This window comes from Panonychus citri, unplaced genomic scaffold (genome assembly GCF_014898815.1).
Source record: "Panonychus citri isolate SS breed McGregor unplaced genomic scaffold, ASM1489881v1 Contig00011, whole genome shotgun sequence".
In the NCBI taxonomy this organism is placed as follows: Eukaryota; Metazoa; Arthropoda; class Arachnida; order Trombidiformes; family Tetranychidae; genus Panonychus; species Panonychus citri.
Window position 1 is genome coordinate 72673 of NW_026515416.1, and position 27927 is coordinate 100599.

Genomic DNA, 27927 nt, shown 5'->3' on the forward strand with positions numbered 1-27927 from the left:
TTAATCTCTATCTGATAAATCACCACCGGAAGAATCGTTGGTTTTAATGTCTTGATGGCTCATTGGTGATGTGTTTCTACTTCCGGGTTCTAGTGGTGAGTTTGGTGGTGATCTTGAAGTTGACCTTCTTGACCCATGTTGTTGTTGTTGTTGTTTGGAACTGACCTCATGATCAGCTGATGTTGGTGATGAGCGATTTGTTGTTGTGGGGACTGTTGTTGTTGTTGTTAATGATGATGATGTTGACGATGGTGGTGTTATTGTTGCTGTGAGAGTTGTTGTTGCTTTTGTTGTCGGTGATGATGATGATTGTTGTTGATTTGGTTGTTGATTGTTGGAAGATGATGAGTGTCGTAAGGTTGGTGATAATTGTGAAGACGATGAAGAGGTAGATGATGATGATGATGATTTTTTCTGCTGTTGTTGTTCATGTTGTTGATTTAATTGTTGCTGTTGTTGTTGTAATTGTTCAAGATCATTTTCAATCTTGCGACGATATCGTTTCTCTTTCTTGTATCGCTTTTGATATAACACTAAACACAATTAGAATCACAGAAATAGGAAAGCAAATCAATGATTAATCACAATTAGCAAATTTCTTTCACAATAAATTGAAGGAAATCACAATCAAAATCAGTTAATTATCTTGTAACTTACATCTAATTTTGGACTCTTCATTTAATTGTCTTTCAAGTTGATCCTTTGCTTCACGTTCCCGTTCAACTACAGCTCCAAGTTCAGCTTTTAATTCAGCTAAACAATTAACAAAATTAGGGGAGAAAGAAAATTCAAAAGTCAACAATTAGCAATTAATCAGTAATAGAAATTAAAATCAATCAAGTTTTCACCGTATTGGGAAAAAAATCTCAACAATTAAAAAACACCAGCCATTTACATAGAAACAAAAAATTAACTCAAACAATCAGCAGCCAATTAACCACAATTAACAGGGTGATTTAAATACCTGTGCACACGATTAACACAAACAAATTGTTAACTATTAAATTTAGATGATAACAATTAAGTTAGTTAATGAAATTAACGCTTTTTTTGTTCATTCGGGATTGAATTAAATGATAATTTTGTAATGCTAACTCACTTAAGGTGTTAACATGGTAAATAAATCAAGGAAATTACAATTAATTTCATGAGATTACATGGAAAGATATATTTTCATGATCGGTGTATGTGATTCATGGGAGGGAAAAGGTAATCCCAGCACATGGATGATACAAATATGCTTATTCATATTCATATGAAACCTCATGAGATTTGATGAAAAGGATTAGGAGATGAATTCATACCAAAAGATTTGAAAGGTTATTAATAGTTCAGAGATCATGATGAAATTGTAAATCAGAATTTGAATTAGTGGGGGAAAAAATTTCTCTCTATCTTTCTAATATTTAAAATTGTTAAATTTCTCAACTCATCATGATGGATTCAAGATAATTCATGATTATGATGATTGAATTTATCATGTTTATATTTGTTCAACTTTTGCAAACTCAATGAAAATGAGAAACTTTAACTTCAAGTAATCATTTATAATGGTAATAAATACATGATTATGATGATGATGCTCATGTATAGACTCAAAGTGATGGTGAGGATGAGGATGATAAAGATGATGTACAAATGATATATAGGATAAAGAGAGAGAGAGAAAATTTTCTTTAAGAAACAAAAAAAAAGAAACCAAAGAGACTTAGATTACAAAGAGATAAATGTATTTATTTATATACAACTTTTCTTATAGGAAATCGTGAAGAAAAAACTGTTTCCGTTTTGATGAGAGAGAAATGAAAGATGAGGGATGAAGGATGAGATGGAGGAAGGGGGTGGATGATTAAGACGATAAGATGTGAATAAGTTTCGATGAAGGTAATTCATTAGATGTTTATTATTATTTATCATCATTAAAACAATAATATTATTAACTAGAAGTTCAAATGATAATTATAATGATGATGGAGATGAAGATGATGAAGATGATGAAGATGATGATGATAATGATTCTGCTAATAGATGGTTAAATTGTATTCGCCTGAGGGTGATATTTGTGATGAAGAGGAAAAAGTGAAATGATAAGAAAATTTTTCTACCTGAGATTTTATCCTGAGAGAGAAAAGTTTTTTTTTTCTTATTCTATTAAAAAGATAAACTAATTTTTGGATTTAATTTCACATTTAACATGATAAAAAGCGTGAAATCAATCCAATTTTCACGGTAATTTGTTTCTCAGACACGATTTGCTGGAAAACTATGATTAACAATTAACTTTAATTGTTTCAATTTGATTTTGTATGTACAAGAGGGATAAAAACAAGTCTCAGAAAACTCAATCAAATTAAATTGTTTGTTAAATTATTTCTGATTGTTGCCTATTATATTTATCATGAGATAATATTATCAGCATGATATGTATTCAATTAACTATTATTAAATTGTTGATGATAAACAATTGCTATTTGTGTCAACAAATTTTCAATGCTCATCAAAATTACTTGATTGCTGAGAAAATTGAACAATTTGATTTACAAATTGAATTTACAATTAACATGAATGGAGAAAGTTGAACAAAAAACTTTTTTGTTTACTTTTTTTCCTCGAGCTTTTCAAATGTTCAAAAGTGTTTTATTTTCAACTTGAAGTTAAATCAGTTTTATCATTGAGATATATTGGTCAGTTATGGTCAGTTTTAGAGCTGTGTGCTTATGGATCCATGTCAAGTTTATCAATTTCATTTACATTTGACTTTTTCTATTCTTGGGAAAATATTGTAAACATGGAAATGCCTTTTACTTTAGTTAATCCTCAAAGGAACTGACCTTTTGATGGTCCATTGGTTTGTATTGGTCATCTTATCAAGCTCTCTCACTCTCTCATGTTAATATCATGTAGAAATATATATTTTATTTTTATCATCAGGTGACATAATCGTATGAGTTGATTGCTCTGTGATATATGGTCAATATCAAGTTCATTGAAAAACAAAAGGTTTTAACTTTTCTCTTTGTTAATATCTTCATGATGATTACTTTTCGTGTCAATATTTGGCCTTTACTTAACTCCCTTTTTATCCTCTTCTGGATTATCCTCCTTTTCTCTCTCTCTTATTATCATTTCATCATCTCCAAGGAGATTACGAGGGATTTCAAGTTATTTATATCGAGATATGTTTCCATATTGTACCTTGAATTGAGCATTTCTTTGCCAGTCAATTGATTTTCATTGTTGTTTCACAATAAAAACAATCAATTCAATCTCATCATAATCATGCTCATGAAAAATTATCTTCCCATGAAACTATTCAGATATATACTGATGATGATCCATGAGAAAATTGAACCTGATGAAATAAACTATCCAATGGTCAAAATATATATACTAGTTTCTTAATCTCTTCTTGATTGACCTTTTGGTAAGTTTGTCAACTTTAAGGTCATCCTGAGGGAGTTTCTAATGATGATATTATTGAATATCATCACTGAGAGAAGAGAGAGAGAGAGAGAGAGAGAGAGAGATGAGGCTTATCATCATTATTTCCAGAGGATCAGATGTAAAAAAACAGAAACACAAATGATGATGTGATGATGATAAAAAAAGAGGTGAAAAAAACCTCGGTGTGTATATTGAAGAGGAGGAGGAGAGGTTGGTGAGTGGGGAGGATGAAAATTGAAGCTGATGATGATGATGATGATTCCCTGTTGATTCACTTTCTTTTAGCTTTGTCTTGTTACCTCTGCAAAAGCCACAAAAACATCATCGAGACCCAATATCCTCATGAGGATTAAGAGAGATAGAGAATAAAAAAAGTATCAGATTAATGAAAAATTATGTTTCTGTTAACAAATACAGAGAAAGAGAAACGATCGAATATAAAAACTACACTTCCTCATCCTCATCCCTATCATCATCCATGATATTTGTCTCCTGGATTCCATGTTTCCTTTTACATCATCATCTCCCCTCATGATATTTGTCATCCTCATCCTCTCTCTCTCTCTCTCTCTCTCTCTCTCTTGCTAACTATTTGTCAGTTTAAAATTGATTTTGCAAAATGATACTTGACTTTTGTGTATCCAAACCTAAACTCATTGAGAGAGTATTAAATTGTCCTCCTTTGTCATCCCAATCTTCATGGTCATCATGATTTTATCGTGATTACTGACCAAAAAGTGAGCGAAACAAACAACAGGGAATCAAGAATGAAATTTTTTCAGGAAGAAAAAAAAATGTCACCTCTTATTTGTAATACATTATTACCCATTATTATCAGTCACCATAGGGAGGAGGATGAGGGAGATAATGTTCATGGTTGTGTAGGAAGAGGGTGGTCAAGGATGATAATGATGATAGTGTAATGTTGACATAAGTTAAGTTATTTGTTTGTTGTCAGGTTATATAAATGTCACCATTATATTGACCAGTTCTAATGGTTACTTTTTCTGTTAATAGCTCATGAAAAAAAATATGAGTTTCCAGTTTCACATTCTGAAAATTGAACTTTCTCTCAATTGTTTTCTTGTCAAACTTAAATATCCCTAATCATTAATATATCACAATCAACAATCAACAATTTAATGTTTCCTCTTTTGTAATAAATAGTCAAACAATTTAATCGTTTCCAAACTCACTCTTACAATTAACAATTAAATAACAGTTTACAATTGAACTACAACAATAATAATAATAATCATCATTATTTTCAACAAAGAGACTTGAAAAGTAATTAATTTATTAATCATGATCAACAATCATGATACATATATAAAAAAAAGTGAAACTTTTATCCCAATTGATTAATAACAATCATTTTTCATTTTCAATTGTTTCCACTTAATCATTATGATTGTGAAAATAAATTGTAGTTGATGATGATGATGATAAACAATTAATCACACTTTTAATTAATGATCAATGGATTCTGAATGTAAACTTGAAAAACTAAAGTTGTGACAATTAAATGATTAATTGTGAAGTGATTAACAATATAAATACTTAGTTTTTTCCTTGTTAATTGCAATTGAGATTAAATTTTTTACTGAAAAGTTTTTCTCATTGCAATTATCAAGATAAATCATTTAGATTAATGAATCAAAGTGAGAAACAATAGAGATTCATTGATAACAATCAAGGTGAGACAATTGTTTCCGCTGTTAAATTGTAATAAATTAAGAGAATCATTAATTACTCCAATTGATGATGATTGAATCAATTAATTGTCATGAATAATTAAAGGTTAAAAATTCAACAACTAATCATAATTTTCTCTCAATGAGTCAGTCAATTGTTAACAACATCTAAGATGTTCAACTCAATTGCATTGAAACTCATTCAAGAACTGACAAAGATAATAAATATCACCATGAAGATGAAGATGATAAAAATGATGATGATGATAATATACAGTTGACTGAGAAAACCAGAATTTGTTTCCTAATATATTGTAACTGGAACGATTTCCATCAATCAAAATATGCCAAATTAAATTGATCGAACCCTTGGCTCGAATCAAAAACTCGAAATTCAAAAAGTTCTAGAATTTAAATCTAATCATGAATTGGAAATTTTTTTTCTCAATGTTTCCCAAACCAAATGTTTTAAATATCATTATAAACTTTAAAAGAGTGAGTTGGTAATAATATACACCATGTATATTTGGATTCAGGGAGTTACTTTTTTATGCTTCTGTTGTAATTTGGTTATGGTAGGGATGCGGATGATGAGGATGATAAAGATGAAGAGTGAGCATATAAAGGGTATGAATGGATTAGCATAAGCAGTGAGAGGAAAGCAAAAAAAAAATGATTCAAAGCCTCGGATTCAAATGATGGATGAGGATGATAATCAACTGGAAAGGTAAAGAGGTTAAGATGATGAGAAAGTGAGTATATACTCTCCCTGTTTTTCTAACTCTCTCCCACCCACAAGAGAATGAGAGAGAGAGAGAGAGAGAGAGAGAGAGAGAGAGAGAAAATTATTCATTCCCAATGAATCAATATGATGAATTGAAAAAAATGATCACTAATATGAATTTGATTCACTAATTCATTCATGATATTAATCATTAGAAATTAAATAATTGTATGAATTTGTGTTCATGAATATTTCCAATTTCAATTGCCATGAGTTGAGATTAACCAGAACGAGGAAATCACTCCTATTGAATTTCCAATATTTCCAATGATGAAGGTAGATGAGAAAAAAAATTCTATTAATATATAAATGATAACAGATTAACACTTGGAGAAATTATTTAATCTCTAATAGTTGTTGTAATATTTTCATGGAGAAAATCACTTCCATTTAATGAACAGTAACTTCAAGTTCTCATCTGAGACTCGATTTCATCAAGAATTCATAGAGATCATCTCATAATCATCATTAGAATAAGAATTTTTTTCTTCTCATTTATTTAATCGACTTTATTCATTTTTTTCATTAAGGTAACTGAACCTTCTCTCTCTCTCTCTCTCTCTCTCTCTCTCTCATCATTATCATCATCAAGTTAATTTAGGTAAATGCCTTGGGATGAAGATGAAAAAACGAGATTGTTGATTTTATATGAATTAAAATCATGAAACCGTATAGAAAGTAATTTAATCCTGATGAGAATTAAAAAGTTAATTTTTTGACTTTGTTAAAATGGCCAACAGAGGATCGAATAGAACTTTTTTTTAGAACTCGAAAAAGAAAAAGATGCAAAAAAATAAAGGATGAGCTGGGTGGGAGAAGATGATGAAGGAGGAGGTGAAAATAGAGGGAGGATGCTGGAGAAACGAGGAGAATGATAAAAAGGATTAAGAATATTTTTTCTACAGTTGTAATTATAACAATAATTTGAGCTGTTTAATTTACGCTTCCTTTGGATGCTCAGATTGATGAGACGTAGCGAGTGAGAGAGAGAGAGTGGGATGACGAGGATGATAATGATGATGTGGATGAGAAGGTGTGAACACACATCAATTATTATTATTATTCAAATGAGTGAGAGATGAGGTTAATCTACCAGAGACAGAACAATTATAAGAGATAATCTTTTGAATTCTTAATGAATTTAGTATCATCTTTGGTTATTCATCTTCCACCACCATCGACCCACCTTAGCACTCTCCATCCTCCCCCCACCTCTTCATTTTTTTCCTCTCATCTCATCTCTTTCGAATTTCTGTAAATATATTTTTCCAACATTCTCCTTGGTTACTTTTTCAATTTCAACATTTTTCTCCTCTTTTCTTTTTAATCTTTTACTCTGATTCTGATTCTCTGACTTTACAACTTCTTTGCTAATGATGTTTAACCAAATTCAAAATGATTCAGATGAAATAGAGAATAAAAAAAATGTTAATCATCTAAAAGCTAATTAATCATAAGGTGTTAAAGATTCTGTGTTTTAATGAATATAATGTAAAACAATATGATCGACATGGAAAAGTTAAGAATATTTAATTTATCTCCTCATTCTGATGATGAATTATTCACATCTCTTGGAATAAGAGAAAAGTTTTTAATGCGATTAAAGTTACAATTAAGAAATGATTAGAAGTGAGTAAAAGATTGATTCTAAATTGCGAACAGATAAATTACTAGCTAATTGTAACAATCTATAAGCTGCCAACTTCTAATTAGTGAGAAGATGAAAAAAAATCAGAAAATCTTAATGTTTCTCCATACTAATAATAAGATAGAAGTAGAAATTAAAATGATGAGGTTGATGAGGATGAGGAAGATAAAAACAAAGAATCAAAAGCTTTGTATATGAAGATGAAGATGAAGATGAGGATGAGATTTGTTGTGGTTCTTTAGAGATTTAGACAATCTGATCTTTTGAGATGAAGAAAATGAAAATTAGAATTGGAAAAACATGAGATTCCTTGATTAGAATTTAAATTGCAACTTCTTCTCATTTATAGGATGTATAAAAAAAGATGATGAGGATAATCATGATAGGGATGATGATGAAGATGATAAGGATGACACGCAATATTTCAATCCAATTAACTAAATTTCCGTAATATTAAAATGGTCAAAATGCAAACCTCAAACCAATCAAATGTCAAGAAATTAAATTGATGTAAAAATTGAGATGGAAACAAAAAAAGTTCAATTTTTGATCATCATCTTTATCTTCATCATGTAACTATTAAACTGACTGTCAGAGGAAAAAATTTCAATGGTTTTTATCATCATCATCATCATGATAATACAATAATAATATTGCAAAGGTAAGCAAAAGGTATTGCATCAACTATGCAAATGTGAAAAGTTTTTCATCTTCATCCTGAATATCAAGTTTGTTTCGTTATAAACTATCAAAGTGATCAGAATTATTATCAATTTTATCATAATGATAATGATAATCATCATCATCATCATGAAGGAGGAGGAGGTGGAGGAGGAGGAAGAAGATGAATCAAGATGATAATTTCATCGTTTGATTGGTTGAAATACATTTAAAATAACAACTCATAGAACCGGATATAATAATGATGATAATGCATTGATGATGATTGATTGATTAACTTAAATTAGGTGGAGTCAGCGAGTGAGCTTTTATTTTGATTATAATTGTAATGACTAAATGATTATATCATCATCATCATCATCATTATCATCATGATGCCATTGAAATTGAATTGAATCTGTAATGGATTAAGATGTGAAAGGAAATATATTGTAACCAATATCTCAGCGAAAATCTTAATCCATCTAATTATTAGTAATTCTAGTTTTACATTTTCACTTGATTATAATAATTAGAGTAAAACAGAAACGGAAATGATTAATTTTTGTTTGACTTTTTTTTTTCTTATTCGACGAAAACGAAAAAAAAAAGTTTTGATGTTTCCTCTTTATACTCATATATTTGTTGAAGCAAAAAAGTTTCTTCATTATCATCATCTGATCAATCATGTTGACTTGATTATTGTTGATTGTTGACCTTCATCATCAACAATCAACAGCGATAATTTTTGTCCCTTTTCTGTCCATTCAATATTATTATTCAGCTCATTTGCACATTCCAATGATAATGTAATAATATTACATTGCAATCGATGTTACAATCCATCAACATAAGTAAACCATCAACAATCAACATCCCAAAGCAAATCAGTTGACAAGTTACAAGTTGATTTCGTTGCCTTTTTTTCATACTTGTCAACAATCAAATGTTTGTTGTATCAAAACAACAACAAAGTTACAAGTATATTTTTCCTGTTGGTTTGTTGATTGTTGGTTTAGATTGAGTTTTTTTTTTGCGCCAATGGAAAAATTTAAACTTGATTGATTTTGAAAATTGAGTTAATTAGTCTTGAGATAATTGTTTTGTTTTTCTTTACCTTTCTGTTGATTTAATTGACTTTGCTGTTGCCTTGCATTATGTGCCGCTATTGCCAAAAGCCCTTCAATGTTACGTAAAAGTGTTTCAAGACAGTGTTCAGGTTGAGGTAGTGATGAAGATGATTGTTGATTATTATTATTATTATTATTATTACTATTATTATGGTGGTGGTGATGGTGAGATGATGAAAGGTGGGTTGACCCAGAAGATGATGAAAGGGTTGCACCTCCTGTAGCCATGATTGAGGTTGACCCACCACCGACACTGACACCACCAGTTAAAAGTCCCATTGGAACCGTTGAATGAGTGGCCACTGCAATTGGTATCGGAATCGGTGATCCCGATGACGTATTGTGATTGGGAGTTGATATTGTCCCATCGGTGGGTATGACACGTATTGATGATGATGTTAAACCTGATAAGTTGAAAATTGATCAAGAAAAAAATCAATCAATTAAGATTAAGATTGAAGTTGATTAACAAAATAAAAAACTACCACAATCAACACAAATTAAACCAGAAAACAAGTTTCCTAAGCCAAACCCATGAAAGTGAATCAAAAAACATCCCATTAACTTTTGATTGGACAAAATTAAAAATTAAATCAACACAAGAGTTAATAATTCAATTAGCTATAACAGTTATAACAATTAACTTAACATTTAGACCTTTAAATTAACTAGACTCATGTTAAAATGCCAAACCTTAAAATTAACTTGAAACTTATCAAGTTTAATTTGTGTCCAATTAAATTATCATCATGATTATTATTGAACCTAAATTAACATGATTAGTGGTTTAACTTTTGATTGTGAAGAGCAAAATTTTTTTCCAAACAATTAACTTACCATTGAAACTGCTACTGACTGGATTATCACTATGATTACTATTACTAGCATTTGAATTGATATCATCTTCATCATCTTCTTCATCAGTTGATTCATCATCCTCTTCATCCTCGTCTTCATCTTCATCTTCATCACGATGACCACTTCGTCTTCCTCTTCCTCCTCTACCTGAAAGGTTTAAATTGCTGTTGTTATTTAAATGGTTATTACGATGATGACGAGATGATGATGATGATAAACGATTATTATTATTATTGGTTGAATGTGAATTACTAATTGTTGTATTGTTAATTGTACTAATACTTAATGAATTGTTGCTGTCTCGATGATGATGATTACCAGAAGATGAGGATGATGAATGATTATTAATACTGTTACTATTAACAGTACTTATGGTCAGTAAACCATGAGATCCACTTCGTGATTCCTTTGAGTTATGATGATAACTCGAACTACGATTAGAACTATTTCTCGAACTTGTATTATTATTATTGTTATTATTTGTGTTATTATTATTATCGTTATCATCGATTGGACTACCGATAACTGTAGTAATACCTGAACCATTAGCACTTCGAGAACTTAAATTAAGTGCTGATCCAGTTGTAAGTGTTGGTGTTGATGAGTTGTTGCTGTTATGATGATTACCATTGTTACTTGAATTGTTATTATTGTTGTTATGTGATGAGGTTGATGAGTTGTTATTATTTGATTGATTATGATTTTGAGTTAATTGTTGATTTCCTGATTGTTGATGATCTCGTTGACGTTGCTGTTGCTGTTGTTGTTGTTGCTGCTGTTGTTGTTGGGATAATTGCAGTAAATAAGCAGCAATCGGATTTATTTCTCCATTTAGATCACCGTTTGAATTGTTATCTCGTTGATTTGATGATCCAGTTCCATGATAACTCGTTAATCCTCCAAGACCAGGGGGTGGACTTGAAGAGGAAAATCTAGAATTGAGAGTGAGAGTGATAATAGAAATGGTGATAATTTTCATTCAGTGAATAGAGAAAAGTTGAGAAAAGTGAGTTTTTGTTTGAATGAGAAAAAAACAATTAACTGACTGATTAATGATCATGATAACAATCAAGAAATTCTAAACTGTTATTACTTAATCAAAACACCAATTAAACCAGTAAGGGTAATTTAAGAAGCCATCAAGTTGATGATTGGGTGAATATTTTCATAGAGAAAAAAAAACAATAGTTGTATGTGAAAATTTTCAATTCTCCCCTGAAAATAGTTAATAAACTCAGAAAGAAAATCAATTCATTCAATTTGTTTTTCTGTCTCTCTATCTCTCACTGATGAGAAAACAAAATTAACCAAGATAACGATAATAACGGTAAATATCACGAGAGCATTATTATTGTTATTTGTTTGATAAAAAGTTGAGTAAACAATATAATCATTAACATGATATTATCCTAATGCTAATAGGTTATAATCTTATAAATATCATGAGCATTCATATTTATAGATATGAATCATGATCTTAAATTAAAGCTCATGATGATGAAAAAATTTCGTAAGGTAAAAATATAATAATAATCAACAGCAACAATGATAAGTATATGATATTATTTGGAGTAAAAGTTTACAATATTATGTGAGTATGAATTTGAATGCTGTTTGTGTATATGAAAGTTTGCAAAGCGGGGACATTGAAGGAGGTGGAGGGAAAAAAAGTTTTGTTGATCTGAGTTAATTTAGGCTGACATAATGATTGATGATGGTTTTAACACACACTTTTGTATCTCATATACACAGAGTGAATGAGAGAGTGAGAGAGCCAAGCAAATGCATTTAGATAAAGAGACTCACATATAATAATAATACAATGAATGTATCAGAGGCAATCACAGAGGAAGAGAGAGAGAGAGAGAGAGAGAGAGAGAGAGAGAGAGAGAGAGAGAGAGAGAGAGAGAGAGAGAGAGAAGGAAAGAGAAGATGAAGATGATAAAGAAATTGAGAAGATGGAGAAGATGATGAAAGAACAAAGAAAGAGAGTGGGAGAGAGAGAGAGAGCTAGTAATTAATCATTCTTCTTGGTGACAACAAGAAAGAGAGAGAAAGAGGAAGAAGATGAAAGAATTGATTTCACTTTTACTCTACTCTTTTTTTCATAATCTCTCTTTCTTTTTTTCTTTCTTTTTTCACTTGTTAATCTCCATCTACTTCATCATCATCATCATCTTGCTTCTTCATCTGCATCTTAACCCCTTCTTTTTGCTTATTTGCAAAATTTTACGCAAGAAGCAGCAAAAACTAAGGTAAAGGTTTGAAAATCCATTGAAATAAGTCGAGGTTGAATGTTTATATTATCTAATTATACTCCTACAATCATCATCCAATTTAATTACAATTAACTCAATTGCAAAGAGTAATTAATCTGCTATTAACTAAGCTAATTGCATTTATCATCTTTGTGTACAAATTGTCAACTATTTGAGATCCTTGTCATTTACAGCTGATTCTGAATCACTTTTCATCTGTGGTTGTTTTTGTTTACTAGATTTTCAATTTTTTTCTACCTTGAATTGCAGTTAATTGTTACTGTTGATTATTATTATTGATTCATGAATATCATGATATTGTTATATTGTTCAGCTTCAATTGATTTCAAGTAACACAAACACTGGAAATAAAATAAGCTATGAATTTATTAATGCATCAGTTGATTTGCAAGAGTTGCACTTAATGTTGTTCATTGATGCCTGGTATTCAAAGATGATCATCATGATGAAGAGAATGAAATTTTTTTCCAAAGAAACTTTTCTATCTTCATTTCTACTTTTACACCATCACCACTGCCATCATCCTCATCATCACAGATCATCCTTCATCCTAGAAAATAAGATATATTACCTTTTGAAAAGTTTTCTATTGAAAAACTGAGAAATTATATTGAAAACAGAAAATGCTGATGAGTAGAAATTCATCGATTCTCATCTATCTGAATAAGAGATGAAAATTCGATTCGAATATTTCATCATTCTTACTCAATTCTCTCTCTCTCACCAGCTCTCTTTATTGAAAGAAAAAAAAATCGTTTTTCTAGTTATTTTTTTCCTCTCTTGTTTCATCATGATGATGATCATCAGGTGATGATGAGGATGCTACTGGATGATATTTCATCTCATCTTAAATATAATTAATGATATCATGATGTATGTGTATTGCATTTCAACTGTGAATGTTGATAAATCGATAGGAAATACGAGAAGAGATCGAGAGCAAGTTTTTTCCTATCATCGAATTTAATTTTCGATAAAAAAATGATTTTTCTCTTCGAAAAACAAACATAATCATAAGTTTACCATTAATATGATTAAATATATTGAACGAGACAAAAGACAAACACAAATCAAAACATCAATGTTTTGATAGAAACAAATTGTTATCTGTTTACAATCAAAGCGGTAAGAATAGTAAACTTATCACTGGACAGGAAGAGGAAAGATGAGGTGAAGATAAGAGGAAGAAAATCTAGAAAACAGGGAGAGAAAGGAGGAAATAGAGAGCGAGAGAGTCAAGATAATATTGTTTTCTCATCTTTAGAACTTTTGACTTTTCGAATTGAACATAAATAAATGAAGAAAAATTCTGATTCTCTATCATATTCAACACTATTCTAATCTTAACCCATTCCCTGGATGTGAGTCTCTTCCTCCGCATCCTCATCATAAAAACTGTATCATTGAAAGTAACCAAATGCATGTTAACAAGTATACATATTATTTTCACCGAGAAGATAAATTACTCTCAAGGATGATAAGCCAAACCATAAAGAAAGAGACAAAGAGACAGAGGATGATAATGATGATAAACAGGAAGATTAGATAAATGAGGAAAAGGGTAAAGTGGGACATTTAATAACTAATATATTATATTAACCATAGTAGGGACAAAAAGCTCGACTTTTAATCATGATATTGTTTAAATATTCATTAAACTGTCCTTCATCATCTCTCCATCCTCATCCTCATCTTTATCTTCATCCTCATCATTAGCATGAAACATATTGGGGATTTAATTTGATACCAATTTATCTTTCCCATAGAGTTTATAATTATAATTGTTTCTTTGTCAATGATATCTGACCATTGGCTAATTATCATAGCATATAATTACTATTCCTCCTCCTTCAGCAATCAGTTAATTATCACAACTATTTCACTATATCATCATAATTACTTGATTAATTAATCATTCTCAATGTAATGACATTTGGACTTGAGCAACAACAAAAAAAGTTTCAGAAGTTTACAATTTTAATATTAACAATGTTTCATTAATTTATGATAAATTGTAACTTTAATTAACTGAATCAAGTAATCAGAGTATTTTTTTTCTCAATGTTGATTGTGAATCATAATTTTCACACAAAAAAAAACCTTCAAAATATTGAAATTAACTGAGCACTATTATTAACATGATTAATTGATTTGTCATCTAATTGCTGATGATATTGAATGGACAATATTGTTTTTCAAAGTGAGAGAAACTTTTTTTAACTCATTCAAAAAGTTTGTTAGTTCAAGAAGGTTGATTAACATGCTGAATAATTTACTTATTTTCTATTACACTAATTACTGTTGTAATTAGTACGTTGATTAGGAATGATTATCGTCATGTTTACATGAAAAAATCATTTGAAAATCATCAAGAGAGACAGACAGAGATTCTGATGATAAGAAGATGCAATTATCATCATCATCATCATCATCATCATCATCATCATCATCGTCATTATGATTAGTTGATCAGCATCTTGAATGTAAATTGAAAATCGGGCAGAGTGACAATAAGATGATGATGGTGATGATGATGATGGATATTGTAATCAGTCAATATGCAAAAAATAGTAAAGTGATGAAAGGATTAAATAATGATAATGATGATGAGGATGATAAGAGTGTGAGGATGAGGATGATACTCATTTTGCAATGGGGGAGTTGAAGCAAGATTAACAATTGATGAGAATGTTAATTGATACTAAAGTGTAAAATAATGTTGCAAGGATGATTGATATCACAAATGATAAGGTGTAATAGTTTGTAATTAGGGAGCAGGAAGATGATGATGAGTAAAAAAAAAGTCATCATCATGTAAAAAGCATTGAAAGAGTTGAAAATTCTGATAATGAAGATAAAATTGTTAAAAAGCATAAGATGTTAACATTTAAGTATTAGTTTTGCAATCCTTTTGTCACCAGAAAAAAAGATGAGGATAAAGATGATTCGGGTGAGAGAGAGAGAGAGAGAGAGAGAGAGAGTCAAAATAATGAGAGAGAAAATTTTTGTTTTTCTCTCAAGGCAGAAACTCAGAATTTCTCATCATCATCAGAATTGGATCACTTGAATTTCCCATAGATTTTAAAAGGATCAGAAATTCATAGATATTCATTTATGTAATAGGAAGATGATGAGAGTGAAACTATCTTCTCTCTCTTAATTTGTGAGATGATGATGATGGAGATGAATGAAAAACTTTGTCTTCATTGCTTTTAATTATATTAACGAGTGTTTGAATGAGATAACAACAAGAGAAAAAGAAAGAAAAAAGAGAAAGAGGGAAAGAAAAAAAAGAGAACTTTTCCAACTTATCTTCTCTCTCTCTCTTTCTCTCATCATCTGATCATCTTTCTTCCCTTTTAACTCTTCTCTGTCTCCTTTTCATCAACATCCTCATCATGGCGACAGAAGAGAATGATTAATGACTTTGAATATTAGAGAACCTCCTAAAACACATTCCTTAAAAAAGGAATCTTCATCTTCTGCCCACCCACATCCGTCTCCTCTTCATCTTCTTGCTTCCTTCTTTTCTCATCCTCATCATCAGTATCTTCTTCATCTTCTTCATCATCAGTATCTTTCTGTTCATTCAAATTCATTCATTTAAATTTAATCTACAGAAAGAAAAAAAATCTAAATTAAAAGAAAAAAGTTTTCTCTTTCTTTTCTTCTTTACTCATATTATCCAGTAGAAAATTATCATCCTAATCATCCTCAACTCCTCCCCCATAATCATCTCTCATCTTCAATCTCAATTTCCGCATCCCTATAATAAGATTTAATATTCGATCTTTTTTTTCAATCTTAAAAACTTTTCTTCTTTTTCTCTCTTCTCATTTTATCTGAAAAGGAGATTCAGAGTTGGAAAATGTCACTGCAACTCTATACAACTAATTTCCATCCTCATCACCAAGAGAAAAAAAACCGATTCCCAACCCCCTTTAGCATCCTTATCATCCTCATCTTCATCTTCATCCAGATAGATTACAATGAATCTTTTTTGTTATCATCTTCTTTTATCATCAATGATCTCTCTCGGTTTCTCTCCTTCTCTCTCTGTCTTTCAATTTTCGTTACAAATTTTAGTTCACAATTTTCACTTCCTTATCATCCTCATCTTCATCTTTAAAATTCAAGGCATCAACTGAATTCTCAATGAACACACACTAAGAATCCAAAAACATTGAGACTTTTACTATCATAATGTCACATCTTTTGTCTTACTAATTATTCACTTTTCCATCACCACCACCATAACCATCACTCTCTCTCTCTCTCTCTCCCCGCATCCAACCTCCGCCTCTTTAACGGTTCTCCTCTTCATCATCTTAACATTTTCATCTTCCTCCCATTTTCTTACACAAGTAATTTGACCCTTAATTTGGTCAATTACAGTTCATTTTGTTTGTTATTTATGTTTAAATCAATCATTTTAACAACAACAACAGAAAAACAATGTTAATCTTTGTTTATCTTTTCCTAGTAAGATTTTTTCCTTGTCTCAAAGACTGAAACTCATAAAGACACACAAATGCAACTTGATCATCATCATCATTAATCATTAAACTAAATTAACTCTATACATAATTTTATCTTTGGAGCAATTAATTCATTCACAATCAATCTTGACTAAATTAAAGTGATGATGAAGATGATGATTTGAGAGGGAGACATATAAAGACAAAAATAAAGAGAGAGTGAGGGAGATTCAAGAATCACAATAAAAATCAACAAAAAGTTTAATTCATTGATTATCTAAGATTAACTAATGATAATGGATAACATTGTAATCTAATCATGAATTCAAAACTTTTCATGATACAATCTAAGTTTATATTGAGATTAGCAAGATAAATATCTCATGAAATATCATAACAATGAATTCTGGTTTTTGATTACCATTAGTTTAATATCATTAAACGTTAATCATGTTCATTTGATATTAAATAATAAACTTTATGAATTTAATGAGTTACGATCATGATAAAAACATGATCATCAATAAAAGTACCTTGAAAACTGTAAACTCAACTCGGTGAAAATAATAGTATCATGTACAGTTCCCATGTAGATATTATCAGATAACTTTTTTGAGAAAGTTGAAACTTTTTACTATTCTTTTAAAAAGTTAATTTACTTTCTCCCTCTCTCATCATGTTTATCATCATTAGTGAATAAATATAAATATGATTAAGATTTGATTAGTTTTCTACTCAAGATTAAATTACAAATGAAAATTGTTCATATTTATATCCAGAAAAAAGAGATGAATATTTTTCATTGAAATGAGATGAGGATGCTAATCTTTTTTTTTACAACTTTTCTAATTAATTTAATTGTTTTCTGTTTCAATTTTGCTGTTTTCTTACCTTGATGTTGGTAAACCAGGTAATCCAAGGCTGCTGCTGCTGCAACTAATTGTTGCTGGTGTTGTTGTTGACTGGTGGGTGTTGATGCTGATGAAGCACCGAAATGCTGGAGGAAAGGAAAGCTATAAGATGATGGTGGGAAGAAGAGGATCAGAGAGAGAGAGAGAGAGAGAGAAATTCAATTAAATCAATTGGAAATGATACTTGTTGATATTCAACTTGATTCGAGGCTTTGATCGATATCGATTGTTGTAAATTTGCAACGATAAACGATTCGTTTGGTACGAGCGATGATTGAACAGTTTTTGGAATTGCGAATAGAAAATTTCTCATTGAGTTTATTGGATTTTTGGTTCTCTTTTATATGTATTTCATGAGAAATCATGATTCATGAAGATGATGATGATCATGGAAAAGAAATAGTTTCCATCGATTCAGAGTAAATATCATGAGAAGATAATGATAATTTCTTTCATTGAGAAAATGACTCCACCCTTAGTTTTCCCCTGTAAGATTTTTCTCTCTCATTTTCATTCTTATCATGAGATTCTGAGGGTTCTGGTGAAGAGGAGGAAAGATTTTAATGAAGCAGTTGAATAACACATATAAAATGATGATAATAATAATACTTGAATATATGTTCAGCTCAGAGCTGAAAACCCGCCTACATGATGAAATGAATAAAAACTCATTCAGTTGAAATGAATTGTTATACATGCGTATTCAATATATAACTATGAAAGATTCATGATAAAGTATTGTGAGTCAATTCAATTCTGAGTCGGACCATGAGATAAGAACTGGAATAAGCATGAAACTATCATGAAGGAGTGACTATTTTTATCATCATTTCTGTGTCATCATCATCATCATTATAATAATAGTTCTGAAATAGAGTTAAATGGAAATGAAGAAAATAATAATAATAATAATTCAATGACTTCCCCATGAAGATTCAGTGGATACATGATAGCTGGGGAAAAAATTATTCTACTGAGCATGTTATTCATCTCATGGATCATTCTTGAAACCATTCAGAGGCAATTCCTTAAACTCATTCGATTCTCAGGGAATATATATATCATTTATAAATTCGCATTTATAGGATCATGAAAGGAAAAAGTTCAGAGAGAATCATGAGTTGGAATAAGAGAGAAATAGGAAAACATTGGAGTGAGACGAAAAGAAGGATGATGAGGATGGAGAGAAGATGGGAAAAAAGATGGAGGAATAGAAATGGAATTGATAGTTTCGTTCCTTCTCTTTCTCTCTCTCTTTCATGTGGATTCATGGGTGGAGCAGATTATTATTATCATGAAAGAAAAGACATTCGTTGACATGGGATTGGCTCAGAACTTTTCTTCTGTTCCATTTTATTTCTCCTTAAGATCTCTCTTTCTTTTTCCCTGAACAGAGATGAAAACCAATATCATTCCTATCGCCTCATCAAAAAGTTCTAGAATCGACTCAGAATAAGAGATGAACATCATTTCCCTTTCAGAACTTTTTTTTTACAGGAAACATTTCATGAAATGTTATCACTATCATTACTATTATCATCTCCATCTTCATCATCTTCATGCTATTCAACTGTAATGCAAGGAAAATATAAAAGTTCTGAGCAAGTTCAATTCGTTCAATTGTTATCGTTAACTTTTACATCTTCTTTTCCTTTCTTTTGCCTCTTCCCTCATTTCCTATTACATCCTAACGACAATTTCGAGTTGAAAACCTTAGCATTTATTATATTTTTCTAGTCCTATATTAGAATAGAAATAAAAACATTCGATATTCATTATATATACTCAAAGTTCTAATATATATAGAAGTCATAATTCTGAATCCTTGGTTCGTATGAATATGAAACCAATTGTATTTTTTTGAGTCAAATTAACATTTGAATATTCATGTTAATTCAATGAGCTTAAGTGACGATTAAAACTCAACAATTAATGTATGAATTATGATCCAAGTTAATTTAGTTAATTTAATCCAATGTTAATTAACTTCACAAGGAATAATAATTTCGTTTTCTTTTCAATTCAACTCTTATCGAGGTCACTTTAGGCTGGACATTAGCTCACTCTCTCTCTCTCTCTCTCTCTCTCTCTCTCTCTCTCTCTCAGACTATCATTAATTTCATCATTTTCACCTTGAAAAATGATGGGGAAAAATTCATCTAAAAACTTTTCATCTGCTTTCATTTTCTAATAATTAATTAATTAAGGGGAACCCTTTCAATTTAATCATCTTCAATGAACTGTCATCATCATCTGAAGACAATCAACTTTAATTGTCAACGTTAATTATCACAACTGATTGTAAATCATTAAGTTATTTACCTGAATAACCATTAGCTGCCAACATCGCTGCGGCTGCTGAAGCCGATGATTTATTCCCGTTTGAATTATTAGCCGGTATTTGTTTAATCTCTAAAGCTGTTTAAATGAAAAAAAAGGAAAGAAAATGACAATTAGTTAATTGTTTGGACAGTTGATTAGGTTAAGATTGAGATTATAATGTAAAAAAAGAAACAACAACAATTAATTGTAATCAGAATTGATTATCATCTTGATTAACCACAAATACTGAGTAAAGTTCAAAGCTAGAAAATGTTTGATTTTCAATAATAATCTGGAGACAAACAATTAAAGCTAATTTATAACAATTACAAACACCAATAATCAATCAATATGTAACAACAATCAACAATAAACCACAATTAATCAAATCACAATTTATTTATTATCATAAATCAAATATTTATCAGCAAAAAAAATATAATATCAACAAATGACAACAATTAAATGTAAATAAGAGCACGAGCTCATTTAGCCACGAGTTAATTAGTCAAAATCAACAGAAATCTAATCAAGACAAACAATTAATTTACAATTAATCTTTAACAATCTAGTTGAAAAAATAAACGTTTAATTTAAACAATAAAAAACTTTTTCAAACAATTAATTTGTTCAAGTCTAGATTAAAGTTAATGATTATTGAGAAAAAAGTAAGAAAAAAACAACAACAATTGTAATCAAAACTAATTCATCATCATCAAAGTTAATCATGATAATAACATGATAATAATAAGGATGTAATTTTGATGGTTGTTGATTATGATGATGGGCTTGATTGTTAACAATAATACCAATTTAAAATATAATGATAACAATAATAAACAACAATCAACAAGAAAACAACATAAAAAAAACCTGATGAGTTTTCAAAATCAACATGATTGTTAATCATTGGAAAAACAAAACAAAAAGTTTTGCCTTTTGAGGCAAAAAAAAACTTGAATTTCTCATCATCATCATCATCTTGTTGAATTTATTGTTTTGTATATTTGATTTGTATATTCCCACCTCCTCCTCCACCTCTTCCTCCCTCATCCCACCCTCTCAACCTCTTAGGATGGGCTAGAAAAGTTAATGATACTTACATTCAGCTCCGTAGTCTGCATCATCAGCGTATCTTGGCTTCTTACCCGTCGGTGGGAATCCCAGGTAGGGCACTGAATTACCTTGTTGACTGTGGGGAGTGGTCGCTGGTATGGCCGTTGGAATCGGACTGACCATTCCACTTTCTGGACTTCGTTTGGGTGGACGACCTGGTCGACTAATGTAAACAACAAACATAAACAAGAAACAAAAATATAAACATAATTATATTGAGCAACAATGACAAGTTGATTAGTCCAATTAAAATTGTTCAATTAACTCTCAACGATCATTTTTTTAATCACAATTCAATTGTTTTGTATCATTTGCTTTAAATAATTAAATTTACATTTAGTTTGTGATCTTAATCAGTTTCTAATAATTTAATTATTCAATTTTTCTGCTTCATTACAATGTGAAAATTGTTTAATTTTGTTATGAAAATTTCAACTTTTCCAATTGATTGTAATTAAAACTAATTAATTACCAGAGAGAAAGACAAAGATACTATGTGAATATGTAATGGAAGTTTAATTGTTAGCCAAGGTTAATGAAATTGTGAGAACAATTTTTCAAAATTTTGCAAGTTTTCTTTCAAACAATTAGTTGATTATAATTAACCTTGAACAATTAAACATGAAGTTTTCTCAAAAATGAGTTATCATGTTGAAGACAAGTTTCTATGTAAAACTTATCATAAGAAACATCAACGTAATAATTTATCATCACAAGAATGAGAGATAAGTTTTTAAAGATCAACAATAAGCTGCTGATGATGAGGCGTAGGAGGAGGTGGAAGGTGAGAGTGGGAGGAGATGAAGATGATTGAACCATGGAAAGACTGAAAATAAAGGTAGATGATGATGATGATGAATTTACAATTGGCTAACGATGTTAATATTACCTTTTCTATTTATCATTGGTATAAGTGGATGACCGTTCCAATTGGATGAATACATTACTATTATTATCGTAATTGTTTCTCTCTCTCTCTCTCTTTCTCTTTCTCTAAATGATATTTAGGGTTATAGGTTAATCGTTGTTGCTGGTTGTGTATTGTTACCCTATTATCATAATTATTTGACCTTTGGTCAAAAAGTTGTGGTCAAAGTTGTTAAAAAGTTTTTTCTCTTTATGTGTAAAGGTTAATATGATTTTCTTGGTGAATTGGATTAGCAACTGATCACCAATTACTACTGGATCTCAATTACCTGGGCTGGACTTTTGAGTTTTAAGACCAGGCCACGAGTACGATGCGGGAATGATGATGATGATGAAAAGATAATCTTATGCTAAATTGGTCATTATCATCTATAACCATCATCGTCTTGACCATTTATCATAATTTGTTTTCCTTTTTTTCCCCCTAAATAAGATGATTGATTCATTGAGAGAAAATCAATTACCGTTACAATTGGAAGGAGATACAAACAAATCATGAAGATAAATGAGATGAACAATTGAATCACGAAAGATACAATTGATAAACTAAAGGCTTTGAAAACAAAAAAACGATATCAAGGTTAGACTAATTGTTGCAGGTATAAATTATCACCAGGAAAAGAGTAACAATTAACCTGAACAGGTAACCCAAAAATCATCCAACCAATGCGAGAAAAAAAGTCAACTAACTTCCTATGGAAAACAATTAACACCAAAACTAATTGAATAACAATAAACAATCAAACAGAATCAAATCATGGAAATGACCATCATGATAATTTTCAACAAAATTTTCCCAGAAAATAAAACATGACAATCAAATATTAAACCACATCATCATTAACATCATCCCAACATCTTCCTCTCCATCTTCCCAATCTTCTCTCTCTCTCTCTCTCTCTCTCTCTCTGGCTTATCCTCAAAATTTCATCCTCATCATATCAGTTATCATTTAATTTCATAATACTTAATGTAGTCAATGTGTTGTGCTCACTCTGTACATACTTACCATTCATTTAACACACAAACACACACACACAATCATAGACACAAAGTCAACAGCATAACCCAATTTACAGTGTAAATATAATATCAACCCAAATGTACATATGACAGCGCAACATTTACCTTATCCAATGGTTCATTTTTTATCATCAAACATAACGGTACCTATTAAATGTAATAAATATATATGATAATCATCGGCCAATATAATGTAATTGTCAGGGTCTAGAACTTATCAAGGGACCAGGAAGTACTTCGTCTTTTTTTTGTATTAATACAAATGTCCATATCACTTTACGAGATATTAGATTAATATTATTATTAACATTTAGAAATGGGTACAGAATAAACAACAATACGCCAATATGGCATTTTTCACATTCGATTTTTTTTTCTTCACATTTCTAAAAAAAAAGTTCTAATGGTTTCCTAACCTCGAATTTGTTTCCAATTCTCCTCTTGGATCCATTTCGATATTCACAATTGGACCTTTCTCTTTCCCTCCCTCTCTCTCTCTTTTATCATTGTCGATTCGACAATTATGTTGATCACTTTTTTTGTTCCCTCTTCGGATACTAACACACTCGATTTAATTGTTGTTTGGTTCTATCGGTCATTTATTGTGATCGCCGTGATTATCATCATAATAGAAAGTAAACTGTGAACAAAATTGACGATTTATTTTTATTCGATAAATACATTAGAACTTTTCTTTTCGAATTTGTATTTTCTTCTTGTTCCTTTTTTTTTAACATTCACTTCTCACTTATTATCATCACCTTATCAATTGATTTAATTTGATTTGATTTGATTGCTGTCGATTTGGTTATATTATCATTATAATGGTTGGTGATTGATTCGCAATTTGTAAACAACTAAATCAAAATGAATTTTAATTTAGTTAATTTTGTTTCGCTTGGTAATTTGATGATTGACTTTTTTTCATCATCATCATCATCATAATCATTGTTAATCAAAAGGCCGTTTGACAATTAGTGGCAACAATCAACTTGATTGTTGTCCCATTTAAATAAAAAAGTTGATTACTTTGTCATCTCATTAATAATTATTGTGGTTGGTTAATTGTTCAATATCAATATCAAAAGTATAACTTGTTTATTACTTTGATAACCACAAAATTTATTGATTGTTACAATTAAATTAAATTATATATCACAATATTAACGTTTTTTTTATTGATTGGTTTGATAACAAATGATAATAATAATTAACAGTAACTAACACAATCAACAAAATAATAATAATAATAAAAGGCTAACCAATAATAACAATTTAATTTCAATATGATCAGTTGATTGTTTGATATTATTATGATTCCAGATTATGATATATAATCAAACTAATAACAATCAATCAATTGTTTATGATACAATATGAAGAAAAAAAATCATCACAATTTATATATATTGAGAAAACGATATAATCGATTATTATTATTTTCATTTTTAATTAAATGTCAAGACAATTACAATTACCTAATCAATAAACTAATCAAGGCTTCGATATTAAGTTAATTGTTATGATAAAAACTTACACTTGAACAGTTAACAACACAATCAGGTTAACAATTAAAACTAACTACCAAATGATCATATAAATCAACTTGATTTTTTAACCCTGATTATTACATGTAAATAACAATTGTAAACAATTAACATTAAACAACAACAATCAAGAAAATACAAAATTCAGATTCAAATGATTAACATATGATAATAGATTTCAATTGATTGTAAACGTAAAGTAATTTAATTGTAACCGTTGGTGTAAATTGTTAACATCATTTACAATAATTCAATTCAATTTTCATATATTATTATTGTTACTTTTTTAGATTTGGTAAATTGTTTATTTCCTAGAAGATGATGATAGTGAAGAGGAGGAAGATGATAATCATTCACATCATCATCATCATCGTTTTTTGTTGCAATTGATGAAGGAGGAAGATGATGATCATCATTTATTAGGGTTGCCTAATATTTGAATCTTTGATTCTCAGGTTATTGTATTGATATGATGATCAATATGAAGATGAGGATGAGGATAAAACATCAATCATATTGCAATTTGAATCATTTACATTGAGGAGGACAGTTTGTGTTTGCCTGTTGTTGTTGTTGTTGTTGTTGTTGTTGTTGTTGTTGTTTGCAATTGGATCAAGATCTACATGTAGTAGTGTTTTTTGCTGGAAAAAAAGTTTGCAAAGTTTTTCAGCTTTTCCCTTAATAGTAAATTGTAATTGCTTATTATTGTGATCGTATGTCCTTTCCTATGGTAAAAAAAAAGATCGAGAGTCTTGTCTAACCTTCGACAAAGTCCATTGTGACCATTTTCTTCATATTCTAGTCTCTAGAATGATGGATCGATACTGTGATCTAGTTTGAGATGCAATTTCATCTTGATCCTCAATCGACATTGTCACACAATTGAAATACTCACACACATTCATCAAATACGATAAACTTTAAGGTTTGTCCAGTTTTTTTTCTTCATGTATTCAAAATAATTTCAATTGTCTCTCTATTTATACAATTTGATTGTAATCAATAATCACATGAGAGTCATTTTGTTAATCAATTGATTAACAAAGTAACAGTGTGATTGAAAATTGTCGATAAATATTTTGCAATATCAACAAGTTAATCACACGTCTTATATATTGTAATATATGTATGCTAATTAAAGATAATCAAAACAATTAGATTAACTTTGTTTTTTCAAGAGGTCAGGAATGATGAAGCTTAATCTCTATTAATAAATTGAAGATTTAGTCAAGAAGTTTAATGAGATATCAATCAATTGATTGTTGTTGAGATAATCGAGTTGAGAGTTAATTTTGCTTTTTCTTCCAATTTGATTAGTGTGTTTAAGATTAATTGTAAATACGATTTGATCAACTTACCTTGCAGTTGTACAATCTTTGAAAAGTACATCAAAATCTTTGGTTGATAAAAGTTTACATCGATTGACACCCGGTTGAATAGCACCAAGTCCTCGAAGGATACGAACTTGTTCAACATTACACACAATTGGAACAATATCCAATCTCTGTTTTCGAGCATAATTTGTTTATTGTTATTTTCGAATCAGTATTAGTATTTTGAATATTCGAATGTTTTGAAAAAATATCAACAATTCTTACCTTTAATTTAGTGTATACAGTGTGTAATCCACCGACGAGATGTTTGAGAAACAGTTCAAATGCTTGAGGTAAACAGAGTAAATACTCACAGGGTGTCCGATTAGCTGAGAGAAATGCTGCTAAACGGGCACCTCGATATTCAATAATCCGACATTCATTTGTTGCTATGAAAGGTGAACAAGCTGATCCATGATGAGATCCACTTGATCCATGTGATCCTTGACCCAATGAACCAGCTGATTGATGAGTAGGTGAATAAAATGATGAATAAGTTGGAAATGTTGATGAACCGAGGTTATTATTTGAACCATTATTAGAACCACCACCATTACCTGAACCATTACCACCACCACTATTAGAACCAATATTATTATTATTACCTCCTCCTCCTCCTACAACTCCCACTATCCCTTGTTTTGAACGATTTGATGTGGTGAGATCATTAGGCCCTGAATGCTGAGAAGAATCTGATTCAACATCAGATCCACTTGATGTCGGTGATAAACTACGTCGATAAACACCCGAATGCATTTGAAAAAGTCACAATTAATCAATGAGAGAGAGAGAGAAAAGAACAATTTCAAGAAACAATTAGAACACTTTTTTTCTTCTTCTTCAATTCGACTTCGGAATAGAAACGAAACTCAATTGGTGATCGATGGTGATTATTGTCGAGATTGATGATCGAGGGAAATCACAAATGAAATAAATTATGTCTCAATTAAAGATGAAGATTAGGATACATTTGATTGAAGAATTGAGAGAGAGAGAAGTTTATGTTTGCTTGATGATGAGAAGATGAGATTTAATGTTTAGTATGTAGATACGAATGAGAAGTGAATAAAATTGAGGAAGAAAAAGTTTTATTTCGAAATAAAAAAAAGTTCTACAAGTCGAAATGAAGATGAAATGAAGACAAATGAAGATCTTTTGTTGACTGCAAAGAGCAAACTGATTATAGTTCTGAAAGAGCAATAGACACTCTCAGTCCCTCCCACTTTTCTTTCTCTCTTTTTCATCTTCTTTTCATCTTCCTTTCATCTCTCTTTCTTCTTCATTTCATCTTCTCTCTCTTTTTCTCTTTCTCTCCCTCTGATTTTTTTTCTTCAAATACTTTCATATGTGTAAGTATATCTTTCCAATTGCAGTTCTTTCCCCCCAGCTCACTTTTCTCTTTCTCTCTTCCTCTTTCTTTTCTGTGAGAAGTGAGTAACTTTGGGAGAGGGAAGAGAAAAGAGAGAACGAGAGAAGGGGGAGAAGGGAAAGAAATGAGAGAGTCTCTTTCAGAGAGATGAAGTTGAAATGAACTGAACAAAATTCTGAGCCTGATCATCCGATTACATGAATTCATCTTTGATTGTTTTCCAATTAAATCAATTTCTTGCTTATCATTTGTTAATCATTTTGTATTTATTGTTTAATTGTGCTAATCAGTTAATTGTTTTGAGATGAGAAGACAAAATCAGCGCCATCTTCCGTTGGCAATTTAACTGTACGAGAATAAAATT

The 27927-nt window shown here is 30.1% G+C and overlaps 1 protein-coding gene across 1 annotated transcript; it reads right to left on the reverse strand.

The window, feature by feature from the left end:
- Positions 1–27414, reverse strand: LOC128391703 (myb-like protein D). Its single transcript, XM_053351647.1, is given in 10 exon segments — positions 1–533; positions 658–753; positions 9348–9764; positions 10198–11150; positions 17867–17897; positions 17900–17991; positions 20211–20304; positions 21312–21487; positions 26180–26325; positions 26420–27414. Coding segments are annotated over 10 exon segments (3069 nt in total). The 5' UTR covers positions 26951–27414.
- Between the last annotated feature and the right edge of the window lie 513 nt (positions 27415–27927).